Genomic DNA, 26,425 nt, shown 5'->3' with positions numbered 1-26,425 from the left:
TTTTTTTTTTTTTAAGAACCCTTGTTTTATTATTTCATAATTTCCTAAATTACGCATCTAAAAACACTTAGGGTATCTCCCAACCACTAAATTAAACAAGTTTTTTTATTGTTTATGTAGCTGTTGTGATACAATAAAAAATGTACAGTCTAATACGAGAGAAAAGTAATTTATAAGATTTAAAAGAAGTACTTTATAAAACTTACTATTTTGCATTTGTGTACGGATCTAAATTTTACCATTGCATTGAAAAAATACAGGAATGTTTTTAATTCTGTATTCAGTTATAATTTTTAAAAGCTTTTTAGTGCTGTTTGAAAAATTTAGTATTATATCATCATGAAAAGTTTTTTGAAATATATAATGCTTAATGACATAGATGCAATTATTTGTAGCACCTTATAATAGGAGTAGAACAAGCTTAATAAAAATTGAAATCAGACAAACAACAAAAATGATTCCTGTCTTTTGTGAGTATGATTCTAAAATTACTGATCTTATTTAAATAAAATATTGTTAATTTTATAAAATAATTTTTCTCTAGCTTCACAAGTACCCCTATTTTATGTAATACTATCTCTTTATTTTTGTATTTAATCGGGTATTTTTATAAATCCATATACATTATGGCTATGTAGTGGTAGGGAGCCACCTTTAGATCTAAAAAATTTGTATAAAAAAAACGAAAAAAAAATCTTTTTTGCTTCTGCAGTTATAAGCTTCTGATTAAAAAGAAAAAGCCATTTTTAATCAAAATCAATTGATGGAATCCTGTGTTCATACTCATTAATTATACAAGGTTATGTAGCCCCCTTTATCTATACTTCTATATGTACAATATCATTAAAGAAGTACCACAAATACTTCACCTAAATAAGAGTGTCACAGTGTACCAAATCGGAAAGTACTAGCACTAAGACGTAAGTACGAGTCCTTTACCTTATTTGGCGTAAGTTCTGTGCGAACAAAAAAGGTATAGGTTTTGACCCGCGTGTTGGTACACATGCACTACCGTTTGGGAGCGGAGCACTCCCAAAATTGATGAAGCGTGCGTACCACGACATTAGAATGCTATTGTAACTACAGTTGGCGCTTTAGCGTCACGTTCTCTCAGTGTAGAAAATGCAAGTAATAACTGGAAGTTTGTGGTGTATTCTTAACTTTTCTGTTGTGAAAAAAGTTACAGGCATTTCCACAGAGGAGATAAAAAATTATATACGATATACAGAACATAGGTACAACACAGAATTCCGGGTGTTTGCTAATTATACACATGATAGTAGATAATGAAGTTTATTTATTGTAGCGTCATACACCATTAGAAGAAAAGTTTTATGAAGACTTTGAAGATTTGAAAGATTTTTTTAGTAATTTTTTATTGTTGCATCCATGGTAATCACTTCATAAGTCTTATCTAATACAAAAAATGTTTAATTTTTCTTGTATAATTGACAACTATGGACTTCAACTAATGTATTACATAATCAGAAGAATTATACGTTCATTTTGTGTCATATTACGCACAATTTCTTTCAGAATTGGATGCCGGAGATTTGAAAAAAAAAAAAATGTATAAGAATCTGATGTCTGCAAAATAGTTTTTTTTTTACATAAAAATTCTACTGGAGTACCATCATATATATGAGCCTATTTGATAATTAATATGTATCAGACATATTGCTTGTTATACCAGTGATAAACTTACACAAAAACTTCTAATAATTTTGAAGTGTACTAAATAACCGGAAAAACATTCTCCATATTATGTTTTGAATGTTTTTAACGTATTAAAAAATGAATATAGTAAACAGCTATTGACTATATGTAAGTTTGGATTTGCTCTCTGTCCTTATTTTTAATGTTTTTAAAAAAAGATTCATTGTATTTAAGAGGCAACTAAAATTAGTCTCCTCTTCTTGTGATGTTTAAAGTACTTTCGGTCGTTTTTTAGTTAGGACTAAAAACTTTAAATATTCGTACAACTACGATGATACTTACACACAAAAAGGTTCATAGCCTTCTTGCAAACCACATGTGGTAAAAAATTTTAAAGTGTTAACGTCTTGACCAAAAGTTAACTTTGCTTTTTGTCCAACACCAAGTGTAAAAGCAGGAACAAATGAATCTCCTTGTACATCTGCAAATGAAGTTTCGCCTCCAAGAGCATCCATGAGTAACTCTCCATTAAGTGAAAAACCTGTCGAAGTACAGAAACAAAATTGATTTTGTTAAATGGTAATAAATGTCTCTGATATTTGCAGCTTTTTTACTACTTTCCATAGAAAGTGCAAGGTACTTTATTTTTACTATCAAATTTGGGACTACCTGTGCTTATCTTTTAGTTATTAACTAACATGGATTTTAATTTAAGGGAGTACCAGTTAATAAAAAATAGATTCAGGGAAGTCAATTTTAGTACTAATAATCATAAAAGTAACTAACTTCAGTACACTGAGAGAAAAATATAGTACAGTCTACGTAAATGTTCGGTTAATTCTACTACATAACTGTAGTAAGAGGATCGGAGTTACGTTGGCTAACCCTGTGTAGTAGTTTCTACTACATATGTAGTGTAAGGAAATTAGCGTTCAGTTGAAAACTATTTAATAGTTAATAGTAGGAATATTATTACATAAAACAGAAGATACAAATTCGCTCTTTCGTTTGGACCAAAATGTGAACAAAATTTCTTTGCACTTCTACACGGAAAAGAGCGAAAATATGTTGAAAAAATTCACAACCTTAAAAATGCCTGTCTTTTGTGCTATGCATTTATCACGCATTTAATTTTGTATTCAATTCCGCAATAAATCGGCAGATTTGAAAAAGGAAGCTATTGACCTGTGTTCGAAGAAAATTGATGAAGTTTTTATTTAACAATTAACAACTGAAGAATTTTTCCATGTGGTTGTCGACAAAACTCATGCAGTAACATCTCCTTGGCTTGTATACATATATATATATATATATATATATATATATATATATATATATATATATATTTGTGTTTTCCGCACGCACGGCATTACGTGCTTCTTACTACAGCGTTTAGTTGAATCTACCACACACCGTTAGTCAACCACTTCAAAAGTCGTGTAGTAGCTGTTATTAAATATTGATAGCTACTATGACTCCTTTTTTCTGTCAATGTAGGTAATGGGGAGGAGGATCGAGTATGATAGACACCTTAACTTTGACATGTAATTATAGCTTTCTATATCATGTGCAATGAATGAAGAAATAAATTTTTGACGAAAAATAAGCACATTAAGCGTAACAATAACTTTTAAAAATAAATATAATGGAGTTTTTTTATTAAAAAATAATGAAAAGCTAATCTTAAATAACTTTTAATATTTTCCCGTATCATGGTGAAATAAGCACAGGGGTAGCGTACATGTAGTGTCAGAAAACATAGCATATATCTCTTTTAGAAGGTCAAACCGGCCAGTTTCCTAATGCTACAAACTCACGTCCCCCCGTTGCAGTGGAACCCATAAGGCAGGTGGCGTTGGCTATGATGTGACAGTTACCAATGTTATCAATGTTACATGAATAATGAGGAATACAAAAAATAAAATAAAGTGTTTTTTTTTAATTTAAATGATTTTTTATCTTTATTAAAACAAACTCAAATGTTATAAGATTAATATATTTATGGAAAGGTTAACTTACAAAAAATAAGAAAAAAAAAATGTCCTCTGGAATCGAATGCTTGAGTGCAGAAGTAAATCTTGCGGTCTTAACCACGTAACCATCGATAAGACTTTTGGCATAAGAATTATTAGAGATATATAAAGTGTTTGACTGGGAATGAAAGCTTAAGTTAAAATTTGAGATTATAATTTAAAATTTGTGTATTTAAACTTACAACTATCGTTTTTGTTATTTTTTTAACGAAATATTATTGTTTTACTGTATTCTTCATTATTCACGTAACATTGGTGACATTGAAAACTGCCGCGTTGGAGCAAACGCCACCTGCCTTATGGGGGGCCTACTGCAGCTGGAGGACGTCAGTCTTCGGCATCAAAAAACTGGCATTTTTGGTCTTCTATACATAAAGAGATATATTCATAAGTAAAAAGATATATTCTATATTCTTTGTAGCGTAGTCTTTATCAACAGCTTATAAGTTTTGGTTCTACAGTAAATTGTAATAATTTTAAATATTAATTTTATAATTGCAGCTCTAATAAGTTTTGAGCACGTAATTTTAAGGTACGAGAACGTAGGTATTGTTATTACAATTTAATTCACAGTTTTTGTATATATTTTACAGCTATTTTTAAGAACAATGCCCAATAGGCTCTCCGTTGCTGTGTTACTCTGCATGCATACACTATCGTCATTGGCATATTAAAATACTGCCTCACATTAAATGTAATTAATTACTCACACAGCAATGGGGATCTTATTTTACATGATTTCCAAACCATTGGACCACAGTAAATACGCACATAAGCAGTTGATTTCTCAGAGGTAATTAAATCACATTTAAGGTAATATCTGGGAATTTATAAGTTTTTTTCGTTATGTCACATTATTTTAGACGCTTTTTTAAACTCTAGAAAGCTTGAGCGTTAAGAGCTAGCTTTTTTACATATTTACAGAACCTACAAAAACAGTTGAGGAAGTCAGCTGTTTGGCAAAACTGATTGAAGATCATCACAACTAAAGGTCCAGTGGTTTGGGTCATTCTTAGTATATGGAACAGTTCTAATTTTTATAGAACTTTTTTATACGAATTAAAAGAAAAAAAAAAAAAAAAAGGACAGTGAAGTTTCTGGCTTAATATACAAGTTAGTTTCAATTAGACAATCTAAAACAGTTTTTTTTTCGTTTAGCCAGTACGAATAAAAGTGCACAGATAGTCATTTTTTTAAATATTAAATTTAACGTGTTCCTAAAAATAGTTTTCTTACCAAGAAAATGAAGCTAACAAGTTTAAGGTAGCTTCTGTCACGATTTAAGATAAAAATAAAAAAAGAATTGAAAGAAGATGACATGCTTGAGTTACCTAGTAATTCTGTCATATCCCAATGTCTACTTCTTAAAAAAAATCTTTATGAAAATCTTGATGATCGTTACATCTCTTATGATTGATTCATTTTTATAAAGGTAGAACTCAAATCTATAAAAAAAAATCTATTTATAGTCAGTGACAAGCTTGAATTGCAGAGAGCAGCAGGGAAAAAAGACGGACGATAATGAAATCTTGATGGAATAATTGTAGAAAAAAATTCTTTTTACTTGTATTAGAATTTCTTGTAAAATTCAAGCATGGATTGAATGGATGTACTTATATACAAACCAGGATTGTTTAGTAATATTTAAACTACGTTACCTTAGTATAACATATACACACTTGGCAATCTACATCATACATTTACTGATATCATAATTATCTTATACGACATCTTGAGTAACCTGAGATAACACTGGCTAAAGCATTTACTTTCTAACATCATCTGAGCTGAGCATATCTACTGATTACTGACTAGCGTTGGCTGTCATCATGCAAAATTTTATCAGTGGTATCGCTAGAATTGGAGGCTATCTGGGATTTCATCAATATACTTTCTGATACACGTTGTTGGGTAAAAAAAAAGTTGCTTGTTAAAAATAATAACCAATTAATTATTTATTTGATACAGTCTCTTTTGTTAGTGTACATTAGTGTTATGATATACAGTTGCTTTAATTATCTAAAGATTTTTATAATTTTTTTGTTTTGATACAAAATTATCAATCTTTCATCACAATAAAAATGCAGTTAAAAAATTAAAATCTATTCTTATGACAAGCTGAAAACAAGTACTAGTATTAAATTTTGAAACTCTTTTATATTATGTGTTATTATGGTAGTTAGTTACACTATGTGACTTGATATTAAATTCGGAGGAGGAACAAGAGGACATTTAAAACAAGTTGATAAACCTGAACGATTAAATTTTGATGAAATCTCAAGATAACATACGTTTTTTGAAATATTTTCTATAAATCCTATTTATTCTAAACTCACTCGCACATTCTTAGGAAGGCTTGATACTTTTTCTTAGGATGTTGGCTTTTTAGGTAGTTATGTACATTATGAACGAAACTTAAATATGTAATCTCGCTAAAATTAATGGACAACATAATTTGCATATTTGTTAAATAATTATAAAAAAAAGTTGGCCAAAATTAAATCCAGGGTTTTCATTCAAAATTTTTTAATAAAAGCTGAAAAACGTACTACTGGAATAGTGTTCGTCATGTTTACCCATGTGGCGCATCTGTCAGATTTTAGTTGAACTAAATATACTAGAAATACTACCTTATACTAGAAATCAGTTTGTTGTAGTCTAGTAAAATATTTACAATCAGCTTACACATTTTGTACTGCAGAGCGACTTAAAAAGATGGTAAATTGGATATGTTTGTGTTTGAAACTAAGAATTTTATTTGGAGATTCACTAAAAAAAACCAGTTTATTTTTAAAAGAAACAGTTTTATCAAAGGTTTTCATTGCACTTGTACTCCAATAACCAGCTCCATAATCGTCGTGAGTAAAGTGTTGACTACACACATACGTCAACCTTTTTATTTCACAAATATAACATTCTTAACAATATATCTTGAATAAGTTTAAATAAGCGAGCTCTGCGTAGATACTTATTGTTGCAAAATAACTTGAATAGCAGCACTTTTTCAGTTATTTCACAATAACTCAAAAACTATGCGTTTTAGAGAAAAAGAATCTATACAAAAATTATTTAACGGATGATTGTACGTAAAGATTAGGACTGAAAAAATTGAAAATTGTTTATCAAATCAAAAACATAACGTAAAATTAGGTAAAGAGAAATAATAACATAATTAATAAATACATGTGAATTCTTATTTCAACAGAATTTGGATGTAGCACAGACATTAGTACTGTTAACAAAATGTTTCTGATCTAGGTACCCAGCAACAAAATGGCGACCTTTTTCAAAATTTTAAATTAAGAACTACAGAGCGTTGTAGTTCTTGCCACCGCACAAGTATCTTGATAAAATCGATAGATATAAGTCATATCTTATAATAGACTAATTCTCAAATTTAAGATTAACAAATAAGTAAGTTAAAGGTTTGCAATAAAGAATATTTGACAGCGCTGACTTTTTTATAAATTAAAAAAAAAATACTCTATGATCAACAGGAGCCTCATTTTTTTAACTGTAGCGGCTATCATAATCAACCTACGCACTTGAGACTTGGACAGATAGGACTACGCTTTCGTAGACTTAACGTTGTTTAAAGCCAAGCGTAAAACAGTTAACTCACTCGGTTGATCGGCACTGACGCTCGAGTGGTGCACTGTGCGTGCACAATAGCCCTTATACCGTATTTCTGCACGTACTAAGCTAGTTGCAAAAAAGTTAGATGCAAAGGTGTTTTCTTGGCGATAAAGGCGTGCGTTCAATGACGCATTTTTTCTCAATTTATTTATTCTTACCTCAGCTCTTTGATGGTGTCACTCTTGTTTTGATGAAATAACCGAATAACCTACCCATAATTGGGTATTTCTTATCTTAAACGTCAATTTAGGGTCTCTTACTCGTACTTAATCTTAAAATAGTTATGTTCTACACTTTTTAAAATGTTTTAAGGTATAAAATACTGTTCCGTCGAGAGTCGGCTCCACAGGTCAGTGCATCAGAAACTATATATATATATATATATATGTATATAATGGGCTTTCAATCGCGAAAGTCTCGATGTTTCTTTGAAGCTCGTAATGAGAAAGTGTTTAATAAATTCATAGTACAGGCCTAAGATGTTGTCGTTAGTGAATCAAATTTCTTATAAGCATAAGAGCCTTACACGATCGTGAATATGTGCATGGTGTTAATCTCGGCTTATGTCGTAACTGATTTATTATTGTAGCTTACTTTATGGTGTTCATGTATGAGAATTGAATTGTGCAATATAAACTTAGACGTAATTTAGTTGGATTTGCAGAAGAGCGTTTAACTTGGCAAAGTGGTGTGCATTAGAACAACATAATATATAGAACTGGACCAGGACACACGAGTTCTCCTTGTTTATTTGATGTGGAAGCATAAGCAATTGTGCGAACACCTATTTATTTGTTAATACAAGTGCACGTACAACGGCATGCGTATTTCTACGATTACCACTGTTGCTTTTCTTTACGCACACACAAGATAGCTTATCCGGGCATGAATTAATACATGCGCTTAGTATTCCATTATTCATAAAGCTAATTTATTTCTCGTAATTAAGGACAACTCAGGAATTCAGTCTACATAACTGGTGAAAGGACAATAGTTCCCTCACTTTATATCATACCCGTCAGGGTTGTCAATTAAAGCACTTAGATTAAAGCAAAAAGAAATCAGTCATTTTTTTCTGAAACAAGCCCATCACAAAAATTTGTGCGGTCATTAGTAAGACGACAGTTCATGTGACTGCATACAGACCTTTGAGTATACAGGTAAAGTCCAAGGTATTTATTAGTTGAGCTGTTCAATTCAATTCATTGTAATAACAGTTAGGTATTTGACTTGCATGCCTTCTTAATGTTGTTTTTTCGTTTTCGGATGTTTTTCTTTTTAATTGCCAATAACCCTGCAATATAAGTATCATGTACTTTTTTTTTATTTATAATTTATCAAGCAATAAAAAGGGGTTTTCACATGTTTTCCCTTTAAATCTTTAAATACGTCGTATTTCTCTGTTAATAGTAATTATTTAACCTAATAATAATAAGGACTTACAATTAAGCTTCAGAAAATCAACAGTTAGAAAACTTGGGTTTTACTGAAATTATTAACAGAGTTACAGATAAGGTTAGAGAATTATATAAAGTATGTATTTATTTATTGCAAACTATTCAAAGGTAAGCCACTTTCTTTCATTAGAAGTTTATACAAAACAAAGACATTGACTACTAAATTATAAGAGTATTTTATTTATATGTTATTAAATATCAACAAAAAAAATTCTAGACGTGTGTATATAACAGCATTATTTCGTTTGGTTTTAGAAACTGATTCCTCTTTTTCTTCTAGTGGGTCACTCATAAGTCGGTACATCGGATCTTTGTCGTTTGCCTGCTTTTCTCCTGATACATACTGCACTCCAAGTAGCACATTTGGTGTGACCTTTGCAATTTCAAACAAATATGGTAGTATTCCTTCTCAATACGTTTCTGTCTTGCTCGCTTTGGCTGATTCAACAATGTCAAGAGTCACTTCATTGATGTTGGTGCAGCTTTTTCTTCCGCAATTTTATAAAAATGACAAACACGTGACTTCAATTTTTTTGCGTGAGCATAGCTTTCTCTGGCGCCCTTTGGCGTACAGCAACTAATACGGTACTATCTATTGAATATACATTTAGTCTTACGTACGTGTCTATGTTCACATTACAATGTTTACATTCGTGACAGTTGCACATTAAAGACGCTTACGTCATTGCTTATTGTAAGAATTTGATCAAAAAAATTATTTTAAGATACAGAATGAGTGAGAGGCACTAGATTGACGTTACAGATGAAAAACAATAAATTGTAGGTTATTTGGTTACTTAATCAAAACAAAACCATCAGAAAGCTGAGGAAAAAATAAACAAATTAAAAAAAAAAGCATCTTCGTAGGTCCTTTTCTTACCAAGCAAACACTTTTTCAATTAACTTTCTCGCAACCGGTTTAGTAAGTGCAGAAAGACGGTACGAGGGCTACTGTACACGTCCACTGCACCGCTCGAACGTCAATGCCGATAAACTGCGGGAGTTAACTGTTTTACACTTGGCTTTAAACAACGTTAAGTCTACGAAAGCTCATTCTTATTGCTATTAAAAAAAATATGATCTAGAGAGCAGTGTACGGATGGAACTGTTCAAGTCTCAAGTGCTAATATTAATTATGAAAGCCGCTACAGTTGCAAACGTGAAACTCTTATATCTTGGTTTCATTTAGTTACATCGAGATATTTGTGCGGTAACAAAAACTTCAGCTCTCCAAAGTTCTAAATTAACAATTTTGAAATAGGTCACCATTTAGTTTATTCGTAACCAAACCTGGCGCATTTTGTTAGTAGTACCAATTTTTTTATTACATCCGAATTTTTTTCTAAAATGCTTGGTTTTTAAGTTAAGTAACTGAAGAACGAGCCGTTTGTTAAGTTATTTTGCAACAATAACTATCGACGGGCAGTTCGCTTAGTGTAATTTATTCAACACCTTATTGTATGTGTGATAGTCTTTCATTAAAACTGAGTTTCGCGGTGTTCTGTCAAATTGCGATATTGAAACTCTCTGACACTCTGACTAACGTTTCAGGAAAGACAGAAACATTGTTGATCATCAGATAATTCACTTTTGCAATTAGGTACGTTAAAGATAAGACATTGCTTTTATGTAGACATACTTATTGATAGCTTACTTAAGTACTTGATTTAAACTATAACCCTACTACAGGGTATCAGGTTTTAGTTTCACCGAAATCCAACGGATGCACCACTCATGGGTTAATGTGACGAATATTTTTAAGTATTGTATCTTGCTTGTGAGATCTAAGAAATGATTGCCTTAATTGGAATGGCCATTTAAAGAACATAAGATTGTTATCTTGTACAGATATTATAACTTTAATCCTTTTTTTGACGATAAAATTTTAAAAAGAGTATAACTGTAGTTCACTTTAGTTTTTAATATTAATCGCTTCATTTGTGCGAAAAATTATAAGATTAAAACGGCTGGGCTTGCATGTACAGTATTTATGCATGTTATCGAAGTTAATAGGTATTAAAAACATTTTAATTGAATGCGTGTTGTGTACTAATGTTTTGAATTACTAAGATATGGAGGAAAGTTCGAGAGTTTTAAAGGTTTGCGTGGAATTGACAGTCAAAAATAAATAATTTTTTAACGTTTGTGAAAGATAAATAATACTAGTTAATTACTGATATTTTATTTTTGAAGCTGATTAGCTCAAATGTTATTTGTAATATTTTATTTTCTTTACTGGCTTAATCATAACCATGATAAATATAGTACAATACTGTTTACAAGACGTTCATTTTCGCTGCTTACTGCTAAATTGAACATACACTTTTTTCATTATAATAAATAACTTTTAATATTGAAAAGATTATAGTACGTTTTTCCGTATTTTTTATTTTTGTTAATGTAATCCAGATAACTATAAGATATTTTGATAGTGAAATTCAAACAAACCCTTGCCAAGCCTTCTTAATAATGTAAATTGTTATAATAATTAATGTTTCTTTACTCCAAATTTTGGAACGCTTTTCACAGAAGAATTTCAGATAATAATATCATATGATGCACATTAAAAACATGCATTTGATTAGTTTGTTATTTTCTTAGTTATCTGCAGTATCACATAAAAACAAGTATAATGTTATATTTAAGATTTATTAACATCAAAAGTTAATTTCTCTCTCTACACAAAATGAATATAAATTGTTTGAGTTCTGTTGAAGTCTAACAATTATTATCATTAATTTGAATTAAGCCAAATTTAAAATAAAGCTATAAAATAAAAATTGCTTCTTACTAATCGTTCTGTCAATGAGATCTAAGAAAACGCCAACAACATCTCCAAGCTGCCACTGTTTGCCAAATGTTTCGGCTGTGCCTGAGTACACTTTTTCCTCCTTAAAAAAAAAGTAATAGAGACTTGAGAATATTTTTATCATGGAGCATAGCATTAAGTATTTTTATTTTTTTCATTGAAGTATAAGTGCTTGGTAAGAAAATTAAAAACATTATGCAAATGATTTGATGAATCAGATTACCTAGAATGTCCTACCCCATAAATATTATTGTTTAACAAAAATAAGAGGTTAGTTAAGTGTGATGCATTCAATTAATTTTCTTTTTTTAGGAGTTTCTAAAGCCTTTACAAGGAGTTAATAATTGTATTTATGAATGGTCAGCCTTGCAAAGTTCTAAAATCAACATTTAAAGGTAGTCAAGTTTTGTTTTATTTTTTAGTGCAGCTTACTTTTTGTATAACGCTCGTACTATTATAATGTGAAACAAGGTACTTTTTAGTTCTGAAACCCTTAAGGTGTCACGATCAGGATGGTCCCAATACCGCATACAAAGACACTTATTCTAGAAATGATGATGATTACACTGCACTTGGAACGTGCACTTGAGAAATGATCGGTGTGACCGGTAAATGACAATCTCGAAAAGGTGACATGCACAAAAAACGCAAACGGTGGAATTTCATTGTCCAACAAAAAAAATAATTTATTTTAAACAAAGGGACACATACGCCGGCGTTCAGGCCCGGAAATCTCAGCAGGACTTGGCGCTAAGCACGTGGCATGGCACACGGTGACCACGCTTTATATCTTTCTCTTATCCTTGATTCTAGGAAGCGTCTTACTCGGCTTCTTCTGACAAAAATGCGCTCTACACACCCACACACACACACACACACACACACACACACTCAGTTTATGGCGTCACTATATGGCACTACTATATCTCGGGATTTACCATTCTTGTCGCGAATCTCTCAAAAATGGCTTCAGTTGCGGTAACCCTGATGTTGGCCCTCTCTTTTTTCTCAGCGTTGACGTTCCTTGGCTGTACGGTAGTCAACTTGGCGGCCCTGGCAACTGGCTGAACTACAGGTGATGGCCTGAAACGCGGTAGGTGGACCCGAGGGTGGATGTGGTTTGCGATAAAGGTCTTTTTTCGTTAGCTTACACTCTCTCTTTCCTTCTTATTTTCTCTCTCACTCTCCTCAAGAACGTGGATCACTTGGAAAACTCTATTTCGCGCAAGTTTTACTACATACGTGACGTATCAGGCCCATGTAATAGCACGGCTTTGTGCATCGTCGCATTATATAAATAGGTGCAATCTCCGAATTTATCGGCAAGACACTACTCACACATACACTTAAATGCTGCGTAACTTATTGTACAAATAACAAATACAGATATAGATTCTTGGTGTCAATAAAAGCAATACTTGCAATAATAACAATAATGATAGGCGCTGTGATTACAGCAATTACGAAGGTTTGTATATATACGAGGAACAGTATCGCTTAGTACAATTCTTACTATAACACGTATGCACACACTTTCACATACGTCATTGCAGACGTCTTTTGATTTTCCTTTGGTGCTTTATCCTTCCTCTGATTCCTCACTCATAAAACAAAGATCAGACCAGACTTGGATCTTAATTAGTCTTAAGTTAACCAATACCGATATTTTCTGTTGAGTAGTTTCACTGCTTATAAATGAGGAAGAGAAAAATGACTTTGTTATAACTGTCTTGTACTCATGAATTCAAAAAATCAATTTGAGTCGTATTTATTTTTGACTGGTACTTTAAGCAAACCGCAGTTTAAATACGTCCATGCATTGCTATGTCATAAGTATAACATACGATAGCGTAAGTATTTAAAATATTTTAAACTTTTTCTTGTAAGGTTTTCATGGAATACCAGCTTTCAATCTATATAACTTATAGTTAGTTTCATTTTATTATGCACGACTACAAGACAATTCAATTCCATAAGTGTTAAATCAAATGTAAGCTTCATCAAAAAACGAGACAAAACTTGATCATACTTAGATTTTTATTTTAGAACTTTACAATGCTAACGATTCATGGATACAATCCACTGCCACTTTGTAAAGACTTTAGAAATTCCTAAAAAAAAAAAATTGAATACATCAAACTTACCAAACTTTTACTTTGTTGGTAAACAGTATATTTTATGGAAATATCATTTTTTTTTAAGAGAAATACCATTTCTTCATACATATTTAAAATAAGTAAAATACTATTTACATTAAAAAGTACTGGATGTCGACAAAGATCGCACGAAGTATCTACGGTGTACTTTATGTGTATATGCTACTAGAGTGATTTACACCACAAAATTACATCCACTAACATTATACTCAAAGCTGCTTCGTGATGTTTACGTTATTTTGGCCTATGCTGAGTGTATTTGTACTAATAGTTTAAAGTTATATTAAATTAGTTATTTTCTCCTAAAAAAAACAGCAATGTTAAGATTTATAATGTATAAAACTATTCTTTTAAAAAAAATTACTTTATCGAAGAAGCTGCAGTGTTTTTTTCCTAAAACTCAAGACGTTATTATCATTACGATCAGCATGGCATGATAAAGTATTGCATGAGCTGCCTAGCCCTACAACTATCATAGAAATAAAAACATAAAGAAATAATCGCTAAAGGTATTTGCAGAAAAGTACTTGAGCGGGATCTTGAACCCAAGCTCTTTAGGTGGAAAGCAAGCTATCTGAGCTACTGAATGCGGTCCGCTGTTAATTACTCGCAGCTAATTTAACGGTAATAACATTTTTCGTAAAAGGTTGAGTTAGGAGAATCGTTGATTTGAGCATTTCAAGAGATACGCGTGTCTTATTTTTATTGTTCTAACGAATTTTTAATTCATATCCATCAGTAAAGCTGTTAAATATGATAAAAGAGGCTAAAAAAAATTAAAATACCTTAGACATATCGGAAAGTTTTTTATTTGCTTTTTGAAAATTGTAGTACGTGAGTTTAAAGTAACTAGTAGCGTGGTTGTCGAGACTGCGACTGCTTCTCAAATTTACCTCGTACCGCTCCCGTACTACTAGATTGGCACGACAGAATTTACATATGATTATAATTTAATAAATAATTTCTTAGTTCAAAGGACGTAAGATAGCCATGGTGCGATGTCCCTTATGTGGAAAAGCCTATTTTTTCTGTCAAGGGTACACCAGCGTTTTAAAAACGTCCAAGGTACGGAAAACTCTTTTTTCACCATTAGGTGCCTGATCGATAAATATTTTTAAAGCATTCTCATAGTTTTTCACATTATTATTAATAAATTCACAAAATTTATTAATAATCTAGTGGCCTGATAGCAAAACAAGTTTTTCATTTATTAAAATTTAATACTGCCTGGATCATGTCATCTCCATCGAACACCATTTCTCAATAATTTGAGGAGAAGTAGCATCTTTCATAAAATATTGCATGAAATTACACCGAACATTTCGATTAGTTTATTTTCATCTGTAGTTAAGTAATGTCATTTGATTTTTATCTGCTTTAGTTGTCTAATGATAAATTTCAATTTTCTTTTTTACTTATATTTTCTAATATGTAAACGTACTAATCACTTACCAAATTAATCTCAATTAATTGGCATTACTTTAAAAGTCATAAGAGAAGCTTGTTAATACGGACTACAGTGCCAAAAGAAAGAAGTTGACTACTATTTATAACCACCCATAAAGGTGGCGACTCCCTGCCGGCCCGAGCAAGTAGTGGTTCTCTCTGGTAACAGAGAGGGCCGATGCTCTAGTTTTAACCCTTTTCAAATACTTATTTCTAGAACAAAGAGTAGTGCTGGCCTTCGCGGGTCAGTACGCCCCTCAAACAAGTTGTCAAAATGAAGAGCGTCAATGAAAAACAACTACCCCAGGCGGTAACCTCTCTGAGAAAATCCGCTGGCAGTTCCGATCCGGTCAAAGCCTGGGTGGCTGCCGTAGGCTCCACGGATTCTGGGGGGGGAGGGGCACAAAGAACTTACTCTCGTAGTAAGGAGAATCATGGTGGAACTGGGACGAAAAAGGGCTGACTCTGCTTCAGAGCCACACGATCTTAAGCTTGGTGGAGGATCCAAGCTGGACCCGGAGGTCGAGTTTCGGAAAAGCGCTGACATCGCATTTGAGGTACTTGCAAGGGCGATGATTGACCTCAAGGCGCTTATGACTAAGCACTCCAACACGGCGAGAACCATAAAGAACCTCGTCGGTTTGGCAGCGACGGCTGTAAGCGCCCTTAAGCGTTACCAGGATTAGCTTGATGAGGAGGAGGAACCAGAGATTGGTATGGAACAGAAAGAAAAAAGGAAGCGAAGGAGAGAAAGGGAAACCCCAAGCCCAAAATTGACGCCAGAAAAGGCCTCGAAAAAGCCAAGAGGGATTGGCTTTTAGCCACAACCAGAGCACGGCGTGGTTGGTGGAACGGGCAGTGGGAAAAACTGGACGGAGGTCCAGAATAGAAAAAAAGAAAAAGAAACCGGTGAAGGAGAAGGCTAGGGAGGATAAGATCCCAAAATCAGTAGCCAAGCCAGCAAAGGCCACGGAGGGAAGAAGTCAGAGGGCCAGGCCTGATGTGATTATCGTACAGCCAGCAGAGGGCAATAAGTATGCCAAGGTCATGGCCCTGATAAAGAGGGTCAATGTTGTCAAGCTCGGGGCAAACGTGGGATCAATCAGGGAGACGAGAACGGGTAGTGTTCTCGTCAAGTTGAGAGACACCACTTCTGACCACTGCGAGGCGTTCGCTGACCCGCTTAAAAACGCTGTGGCGAGTTCTAGCAGCGTGAGAACCCTTGCCCCGCACTTGATATACGAGATTAAAGACGTTGATCCTACGGTGACGGAGCAAGATGTGCAGGCTGTACTTAGAAGCTGTTTTGACGAAGAGAAGGCCCCTGTCTTAGCAGTGCGGCTGTCATCTGGCACTGTCAGGGGAAATCGGGTAGCTTACGTTGAGGCACCTGTGACGGCGGTCTACTCAATAAGATGCATCATATGAGACTGGGCTGGGTGGATTACAGGATGTGGCCTAAGTACAATGCTGAGCGCTGCTTTAAGTGCCTGGGCTTTGGCCACATTGCTAGGCAGTATGGCGGGCCTGACAGGACCAGGGCGTGCTGGAGGTGTGGTGAAAGGGGCCACGTAGCACGTAACTGCTCCAAAAAAAAAGTGAGCTGTTAACTGTGTGAATGCGTCGTCCCGAAACCGGACTGCCGAGTCTCAAGCGCTGCGGGCATTTGTAGGAGGAGCTCAGCAAAAATGGCGGTGATCCTGCAAGTAAACCTTGATAGGATCGTGATTGCGCATGATCTGCTGGATCAGTTCTTCCGTGCCCGAAGTGTGCACTTGCTCTTCATAAATTAGCCGTCCTGCACGTTACCAGGTCGGGGCTGGTACTGCGACAGGACTAGATGCGCAGCCATCCTGATTCGTGGCGACAAGTTCTCCGTATCCGATTCTGGAGGCGGGGACGGTGTCGTGTGGACCAGGAGTGGAAGTGTATTCTATGTGAGCTGCTATATTTCACCTAACATGTCGATTGGCGTCTTTAGAGGGCGGCTTACCGAGCTCGAGGATGCTATTCGTGTGTGCGGGGCGAACGGCGACATAGTCCTGGCTGATGACTTCAACTCTAAGGCCATCACTTGGGGGAGCCGAGAACTGACTCCAGAGAGTGGGCGGTGCTAAAGATGGCTGCAAGGCTAGATCTCATCGTCATGAACTCTGGTAGTTCGGCAACGTCCAGGTGAACCGAAAACCGTGGCACGATCATCGACCTTACGCTAGCGTCGTCACTAATGGTGGCGCGGGTTTCTGACTGGCAGGTTCTGGAGAACTATACGGCTAGTTGCCACCAATATGTCAGCTTCATAATTAATGAGGAACATGATGCAAACTTACGAGGAGTGGCTCGAGGGCGCACAGCCAGGTAGAACGTTGCAAAGCTCAATCGAGATTTGTTGGGGGAAGCCACGACAAGCGCAGCCCCTTCCACCGATTTATTCAAGATCACCAATTTGGCAGAAGTCGAGGCTCTTGTAGGGGGTACGATGAGACGTGTCAAGGAGTGGTGTGGCACGTGTATGCCCAAAAGAACCGCCAGGCAGGGCTGACGCTTATGCTACTGATGGACCGACGAAATTGCCAACCTGTACGGAAAAGTACAGCACCTACGCCGTCATGCACAGTGACACAGAAATCGCAAAGACGCGGAGATGACTGTTGCCACGTACAGAAAGGCAAAAAGTATCCTGATGCGGTAGATCAAGGTGAGCAAGAACCGATGCTGGCGCGAACTCATCGCTGATGTAGATAAAGATACGTGGGGCCTGGGCTACCGAATCGTGCTAAGAAGACTGCGTAGCTCAAACCCAGTGATGCTGATGGAGCCTTCTTTCTTGGAGAGGGTGATCTCTTGCCTCTTTCCGGAGCATCCCGAGAGGAGGGGGGAAGACATAAGTGTGGGCGAGGTGACTCTCTTTACCCTCGATGAATTGAGGTCAGTGGTATCGGAAACGCCGGGCCGCAAGGCTCCGGGCCTGGACAGGGTGCCATCCGAAGTTTTTAAGGTCATAGCCGCAGAAAAACCACACGTGTTGCTGGACATGTTTAATGCATCTTTGCGCAACGGACTGTTCAGCGAGCAGTGGAAGATCCAAAGACTTGTCCTTCTGGACAACGGTAAATCACCCCCCTTGGTCCCGTCGTCGCTCCGACGTTTGTGCATGCTGGATAATGCCGGGAAAATGCTCGAGAGGCTGATACGAACTCGTCTAAGAGGGGAAGTCAGTCTCTTGGATAATCAGCACGGGTTCGAGGGGGACGATCGACGGTCATGGCTGTGGCTGAGGTCCTTGAGTCGGTTAGGGAGGCATAGAAACCCTCACATAAGACGACAAGTGCCTGTGTCCTGGTGACTCTTAACGTTAGAAATGCTTTCAACTTGGCCAAATAATCCGACATAGTGAGGGCTTTGAGGCACCAGAATGTACCAGAATACCTAAGAAAAATGCTGGATGGCTATCTTCAGGATCTTGTACTCCGGTACGACACGAAGGATGGACCAAGAGAGAAGCGCCTGACGTCAGGAGTCGCACAGGGCTTCGCCCTTGGTCCTGACTTATGGAACCTGGTCTACGATGAACTTTTGCGCCTTAAAATGCTTCCGGGGGTCAAGCTGGTGGGTTTTGCTGATGACATAGCACTGCATGTCACAGCGAGATTCCGAGAGAAAGCTGAGTGCAAAATTTGGTGGGCGATCGCGATAGTGTCGGGGTGGCTGTGGGATCACGGTTTTGAACTTGTGATCGACAAGACGGAGATGATCGTCCTTACCAGGCAACGGTAGTTCGGGGGGGACTTTCGCTTGAACGTTGCAGGTGAGGCAATCTGCACAATTCCAGTTGTGTGCAACCTGAGGGTGTGGGTCGACTCATGGCTCACCTTCTGGGAGCACATCAAGAGAGTAGCTGATAAAGCCACCACGGTTGCGGGAGCGCTAACACGGTGAATGCCGAACGTTGGGGGCCCGCAAGAGGCCAAAAGAAGGCTTCTGGCGTCGGTCTCTGATTCAATACCGCTGTACGGCGTGGAGGTATAGGCGAATGCGGTTGTGAGACGGGACGTCCGAGAGCGCCTCATTTCGGTGCAGCGCATCGGATCTCTAAGAATCGCTTCCGCCTTTCTCACGGAATCCTCTGCTGCTGTTACGGTGATAGCATGAACGATTCCCGTCGTGTTGCTTGCGCTGGAGCGGCGAAGGTAATTCCTGGGCTCCGGCGACGAAAGTGATGGCAACAGGCGGACGGAAACGTTGACGACGTGGCAACAGGACCAGGCTAGTGTGGATAGATGGACGCATCGGCTGATCCCGCACCTGTGTCCATGGATGGAGAGAGGGCATGGAGAGGTGAATTCTTACCTCACTTAGTTTCTTTTTGGGCATGGTCAGTTCAATGCCTATCTCCATCGCGTGGCGGTGAAAGCATCCTCCAGATGTGCTTACTGCCCCACGGTGGTTGATACCGTCGAACACACGTTTTTCGTGTGTGAGAGATGGCACTATGAGCACCAGCAACTATTGGACAAGCTGGGCCTGATGACCACTCCCAAAAACATTATCTCTGAGATGCTTTGCACCGAAGAGAGATGCAGGGCGATGGACGGTTACGTCGGGTCAGTGGTCCGTCACAAGAAGGAAGAGGAGAAAGCCACTGCGCGGGAAGCTGAGGCTACCCTTTAGGCGGCAACATGAGGAAGCAACAAATGTTGTAGCGCTAGAAAACGGGAGCCAGTCCTCCGGGACCCCGAGTCCTTTTCAGGTCTCGAGAGAATCAGCACCTCTAGCAAATGGTTGCGAGCCAGCTCGTTAATGCTGTGAGATGCGATGGTCTCCCTTCTTGCTCCCCTCCCCAATCTTGCTCCCAATCCAATTTTTTATTTCTGCAAAAGCAGTGTACCAGTGTCCTGCCAAGTCGGGCTGTATCCATGGGAATAATCGATAATCAGAAGGAGTAAGGTTCGAAGAATGTGGCAGGTGTAGTAAAATATCCGGCTTGAGTGTTTCTAAATATTTTTGACGACATTTGCAACATGAGGTTGAGCATTATCGTGCAAAAGAATAACTGTATGATGTCTCTGTTCGAATTCCGGCCGTTTTTCTCGTTATGCACGGCTCAATCGAGTTAATGGTAGCCTACATCGATCGCCCGTAACAGATTCGTCAGTTTATAGCAACTCATAGTACATAACACCTTTTTGGTCCCACAGCATGACTTTTAAACTCAAATTTTGCTTTGCTGTGGATGTCAAGGCCGATGGCAACTATTTACCAGTCTTAACGTAGTATTTTTTATTCTTGGGGTTATTGTAGAATATCCATTCCTCATTTCCAATAATATTTTTGTTAAAAAAACCTTTTTTTTTTTTACTTTTAATTAACTGCTCTTAAGTCTTGGCAACCACGTTACTATTAACTTCAGATTCGCATAGTCAAACTTTCAAATGTCGGAAATTGAGTATTTTTGTTTTTCGCTTTATAAAAATTTGAGTATGTGAATCTGAAGTAAATGTAGTGCGGGTATCGAGGCTGCGTCTATTTCTTAAATTTATCTCATGCCACTCCCAGGATACTAGATTAAAATAAATGCATGCTTTAGTTATCTTTTTAATAATAAAACAACTGCAGGTTCATTTTTCTGTAAAAAAAAAAAAAAAAATCCCAGACGAAAATACAACCTTACAAATCTTTAAAATTCTCTTATACCACTTACATATATATTTGTAAAAAAAAATTTCAACTGATAAATACAGGTTTTTTTCATCGAGAGTTTCATTTGATTAGATAAATTATTAGAACTTTAATGATCTTATAGGGCTAAATAAGAACTTGATGTTTAGTTGAAGCGAAAAAAATACTCTCCTTGGGTGTGGATCGAATGCACAACCTCCTGTTAACTAGATAGTTGCTCTACCACTTGAGCTACCAAGGAGCCGCACATTTACTTGCACTGTAGGTATGGATCAATTCTTGTTTTTGATTTGAGCTGTTTTTACCTCCAGCTTCATGTTTAATAGGTATATTAAAAAATTTATCTGATACTTGTAGATAAGTAAGTAATTCAATATAACTCTAAGAGATTTTTGTTTTGTACGTGTAGGAGAGAGGACGTGTCTTTGCTAGAGAGGCTACGAAAATGTGAATGATAATGAATAAGTAAGTGTTAAGTATTAAAATGAAGGTGCATAGAGTTGTAAAAAGTGAGCAAGAGTAGTGTAAGACACTTCTGTGAGACTCTTAGTCTTAGACTATCCTGAATTTTCAGAAAGACGGTGAAGGTAAGGAGAATGACGACAGGATCAGCAGAATGAAAAAGCGGTCAGACAGCATACTCAAAGTATTACTTAGATTAGAAAAAAAAAAGAATTAAGAGAAAAGAGAACCAAATGGGACAAAGATAAAAACAGTAATGGGCCAATGAGAGAAAATCTCTAAAAAACAGAGTTAGTAAATTAAAATAAAAAAAAGGAAAAGGTTGTTCGGGTTTTCTTACCGACCAAGCGGGGACCCACACCCTGCCATGCAACGTCGGTCGCTGCGCTCTCTCCCGGCCTCCCACCTCGTGCGTCACCGCGCTCGGCAGGTGGCACTCACTCGTGTACGTGGGCTCAGCGAGGACAGTCGCACGCCACGCTAGAGAAGGAGAGAAGAAGAAGACGACGATTACACGCCGAAGCGACTATCCTTTGTGCCTTTCTTTTATTTACAGCGTTGAAAGCATTTTGTAATCCCCTGCGAAACAAATAAAGCAGTAAAAACATTCATTTGGTCCTTCGAGCCGGATCCCGAGGAGAAGAGCAGCCAACGCCGCAGCTAGGGTGGTCACAGTCTGCGATTCGACTTACACAGCGTAATGTAAGTACAGTTTAAAGAAATGTTGTGTAATGGAGGTCGTCGTGGTCGACACAGTTCCCACGATTCGACACAGGTGTTGGCCGCGACGAAGTCGTGCCGCCATTAACGCTTGCCTTGCAGGCACTCGCGTTATCAACAGCGTGCACACGGTGGCTACCGCGGTCGCCACAGAGCCCGCGGTCCAGCAGCTGTGCTCAGCCACGGCAGAGATAAGGCCGTACGGTTGTCGATGCGACGCTTTGTTCGACGCCATTTGAACGTCGGAAAGCGAGGCTTTCGCGGCATCCATTGTTAGCCGCGATCAAGCGCTCGCGGTGTCCTCATCGGCCGCGGCCGCCATGTTGGCCTCGTGTCGCGCGCGTCCGCCTCGCGCGGCGGAGCTGTTGCGCTTCGCTGGCGCGGGGGGTCGACGCCGAGGGACAGGCTTCGAAGCTTGTGTAGCTTGCGTGCGCGTTGGCACGCGCGTGGTCTACGCACGTCCCTTCTGGCATCCTCGCCCTTTCGTGTTCTCTCTCACACTCTTTCTCTTTCACTCTCCTTCTATCTGTTTTGTCTGTCGTCGATGCACCGCGCGTCGACAGCTGTGTCGAGTCTGATGATGACATGGCCCCGCCGCTTGTGGCCCGGAGGCAAGACATGCTTCGTGCAAACGTCAAGCTAGTGATCGTTTTTTCAGGTCGAACGACGACTGGACGAGCTTGCTCGGCTCCCAGAGCGCCCTCGCCGGCGTCATCGGCTGGTTCGCACGGGACGTCGAGAAGATCGACCCCCCGAACTGGAGCCTGGGTCTCGTGGAAGTAAGGCTCGAGCTGCTGGACGGCTACTGGAACACTTTCCAGGCCAATCACGTGAGTCTCCTGGAGTCACCGCCGCCCGAGAAGCTGGAGTCTCTTGACCAGATGTACTCGACGGCAGAGTCGGACTATATCGCCTCTCGATCACGCCTCTACAACGCAAGAAACACCCTCACGCCTCTCCCTGGCCCGGGCGGCGCCGACCTGGACCGTCATAACTCAAGACACGAAGCTCGCTTGCCCAAGATCAGCATCCCTTCCTTCTCGGGGAAGTGAGAGGATTGGGAAAGTTTCCGGGACCTCTTCCGCGCGCTCGTCCACGACGATAAAAAGCTCACCGACGTGGAGAGGCTGTTTTATTTGAAATCCTTGGTGGACGGAGACGCCAAGGCAGCTCTCGACACCGTTCAGACCATCGGTGCCAATTACCCAACGGCTTGGGCCTTACTCGAAGCACGTTTTGAGCACCGCCGTCTTCTCATTCATGATCATATCACGGCGCTCCGTAACATCAAGTCTCTGAAGGAAAAGTCAGCTCGAGGGCTTCAGGGTCTCCTCGACACCCTGGGAAAACATCGAGATCAGCTGGAAGCTCTGGGTCGTCCTGTGTCTCAGTGGGACGACTGGATTGTCTCCTGCGCGATGACTGGCATGGATCCGACGACCCGGCGCGCGTGGGAGGACGAGATCGAGCGACTGGAGAGCGCTGGCACGGACACCACGGCGGATGTTGCCACTTTTGCTGCCTTGACGACTTTCCTTCGTCGACAGTGCCGCGCGCTCAGCTCCGTCGAGGCCTCTCGCCCTGCTCGACCAGCCAACACGGCCAGCATGCGCTCTTCGGCCCCCCCGTTTCCTGGACGAAACTTTAGAGCCCTTGCCACCAGTAGCTCGCTGCCGCCATGCCCGTCGTGCAGAGAGTCGCACTACCTGGGTCACTGCGCGCAATTTCAAGGCCTTGACGCGCAGGCCCGGCGACGCATGGTCTATCAAGGGCAGTTATGTTGCAACTGCCTGAGACCAGGTCACGCAGTAAAGTTCTGCCCTTCACGGTCCGTCTGCCAGCAGTGCAGGGAGCCCCACCACAGTCTGCTGCACGAGAGCAACCATCGGCGCAAGCCTGAATCGGATCAGCGTCCCTCTTCGCCCAAGAAGCCAAAAGTCGACCCCGCGGGCCCGTCCGCCACCGACTCACAGCATCAGGGGCCTCCATCGTCCTGACTAGCCGTACTTCCGACCGCTCTTGTCCAGCTAACCGGTCCCACCAGCCGACGTGTCGCTGGTCGAGCTCTCCTTGATGCGTGCTCTGAGGTTACACTCATCTCCATCCGGTTGGCCCAGCAGCTCGGCGCAGCGCTAGAAGTCAACGAGGCGAGCATTCATGGGGTTGGGGGAGGGTTGACCATACCTTCGAGAACCCGAGCGCATCTACGCCTTGAAACTGGAGAGCATGCACCGCCAATCCACCTGACAGCGCTCTGTTTACCGCGGCTCGGGCTCACCTCTCCGTCTGCCCCCTTGCACCCAGCCGTGATGAGACAGTGGCTCGATCTTGAGCCTCTGGCCGATCCAGCGTTTGGCATACCTCGCCGTGTAGACATTCTGCTCGGAGTCGACGTTTACCACAGCCTCATCGAACCAGGTTACGTTCAGCGTGACGAGCTCGTCGGACAGCGCACGGCTTTTGGCTGGACTCTCGTCGGCCGGGCCCCTGGCCTGGGCTCGAACGCCCTCATCGCAGGCACAACTCTGCACACGAACACTCAGTCGCCCTGGGATCAAGAGCTGGCTGCGCAGCTCCAGCGATTCTGGGAGATCGAGGAGGTGCCACATGTCAGCCGCCGAGCGCCTGAGGATGTGGAATGAGAGCGAATCTTCGCCGATTATCATCGCGCTGACGACGGGCGTTACATTGTGCGACTTCCGCTGAAACATGATGCTGTGCGCCTCCTTGGTGACAGTCTGCAGGGCGCTACCGCGGGTTTGCGCTCGTTGCATCGTCGGCTGCAGCGGACTCCTGAGATGGCTTCTGAGTACGCCCGGTTCATGGCAGAGTACATTGCCCTCGGTCATATGAACCCCCTTACTGATGACCAACTCGCTGCATCGCACCGTCCAGTGCACTATATCCAACATCACGGCATTTGGCAGCACGGCGACCAAGGTCGCAAACTGCGCGTTGTTTTCAACGCGTCGAGCCCGACTTCCAGTGGCTATAGCCTAAACGACGTGCTCCATGCTGGTCCTCGGCTCCAGACGGCTCTTCCCAGTGTGCTCCTGCGTTGGCGTCGTCACCGGATTGCGTTCTGTACTGACGTTCGCATGATGTTCCGCCAGATCCTGATTGATGAACGCGATGTCGACCTGCAGCGCATTCTGTGGGGCTCCGACCCAAAGCAGCCACCTACGCACTACCAACTGCTCACCGTTACCTACGGTGCCTCGTGCTCCCCGTACCTGTCACTACGGGTCGTACAGCAGCTGTGTGAGGATGACGGCCGCCGCTGGCCCGAGGCCGTCCCAGTGGTGATGAACGATCGCTACGTTGATGACATCCTCTCCGGTGCTGATGACATCGGCTCGGCCAAGCGTCTGCGCGACCAGCTGATCGGACTTCTTCAAGCGGGCGGTTTCCCTCTGCGAAAGTGGGTTGCCAGCACGCCCGAGCTTCTTGAAGACCTTCCCGAAGACGTCCGCCTTTGTCCTACTTGGGATCAGCTCAGTGTTGAAGGCCTCGTCAGCGAACTGGGCGTAGGCTGGGACCCGCCCTCGGATTTCTTCCATTTGACGCCGCCCGTTGTCGAATCTCAAACCACAAAGAGATCCATGCTCGCCGCGCTCGCAGGCTTGTTCGATCCGTGCGGCTGGCTTGCCCCGATCGTGTTGAACGCCAAGCTTTTACTGCAAGACCTGTGGCGCGCGCGCTTGGACTGGGACGAGAACGTACCGTCCTCCATGACTCGCCGCTGGACCGCTTTCACCGCCGAGCTGCAGGCCATTTCCGGGTTTTCTCTGCCTCGTTGGATTGGTATGTCTCCGTCGTCGAATGTCCAGCTGCACGTGTTTTCTGACGCCAGTCACCGTGCTATGGCCGCTGTTGTATATTCGCGGCTGCAGTCCTCAGATGGGCCCGCTCTCTGCCACATGCTTCTCGCTCGTACTAAGCTTGCGCCCATCCGCGCGCTCAAGCCGATGACCGAGCCCGCCGCTCGCATGACCATCCCACGTCTAGAATTGCGAGCGGCCCTCATCGCCGCCAAGCTTCTTCGCTCAGCAGCCAGCGAGTTGGGAGTCGCGATCGAGCACTGCCACGCTTGGTGCGACTCTCAAATTGTGCTCCACTGGATACGCTCCGATCAGCCGGCCAACAACGTGCTCGTCGACAACTACGTCGCTCAGATCCAGGAGGTCCTGCCACCCAGTGCCTGGCGATACGTGCCGTCACAATCGAATCCGGCCGACCTAGCCACCAGAAGTGCCGACATGAGTGGTCTCTGACAGCAGCCCCTGTGGTGGAGAGGCCCCACGTGGCTGGCCCAGGACGACAAGTCTTGGCCCCAGGAGACACTGCCTCCACCCACGCCCACGCTCTCAC

General features: G+C 40.6%; 1 protein-coding gene across 1 annotated transcript in view; it reads right to left on the bottom strand.

Annotated features, from left to right (window-relative positions):
* RyR (Ryanodine receptor) overlaps window positions 1-26,425 on the bottom strand; it is a 1,110,242-nt gene that overhangs the window by 633,946 nt on the left and 449,871 nt on the right. Inside the window, exons 18-19 of the mRNA XM_089598062.1 lie at window positions 11,574-11,673; window positions 1,999-2,197 (exon numbers count right to left, since the gene is read on the bottom strand). Of these exons, the coding sequence (XP_089454188.1) occupies window positions 1,999-2,197; window positions 11,574-11,673 (299 nt within the window). The remainder of the gene's footprint in view (window positions 1-1,998; window positions 2,198-11,573; window positions 11,674-26,425) is intronic.

The sequence above is a fragment of the Copidosoma floridanum genome, unplaced genomic scaffold, assembly GCF_036245765.1.
Source record: "Copidosoma floridanum isolate Cflo_tuat_1 unplaced genomic scaffold, Cflo_Japanese_pri ptg000004l, whole genome shotgun sequence".
NCBI lineage: Eukaryota > Metazoa > Arthropoda > Insecta > Hymenoptera > Encyrtidae > Copidosoma > Copidosoma floridanum.
This window is presented reverse-complemented; position numbering and strand designations above follow the sequence as displayed.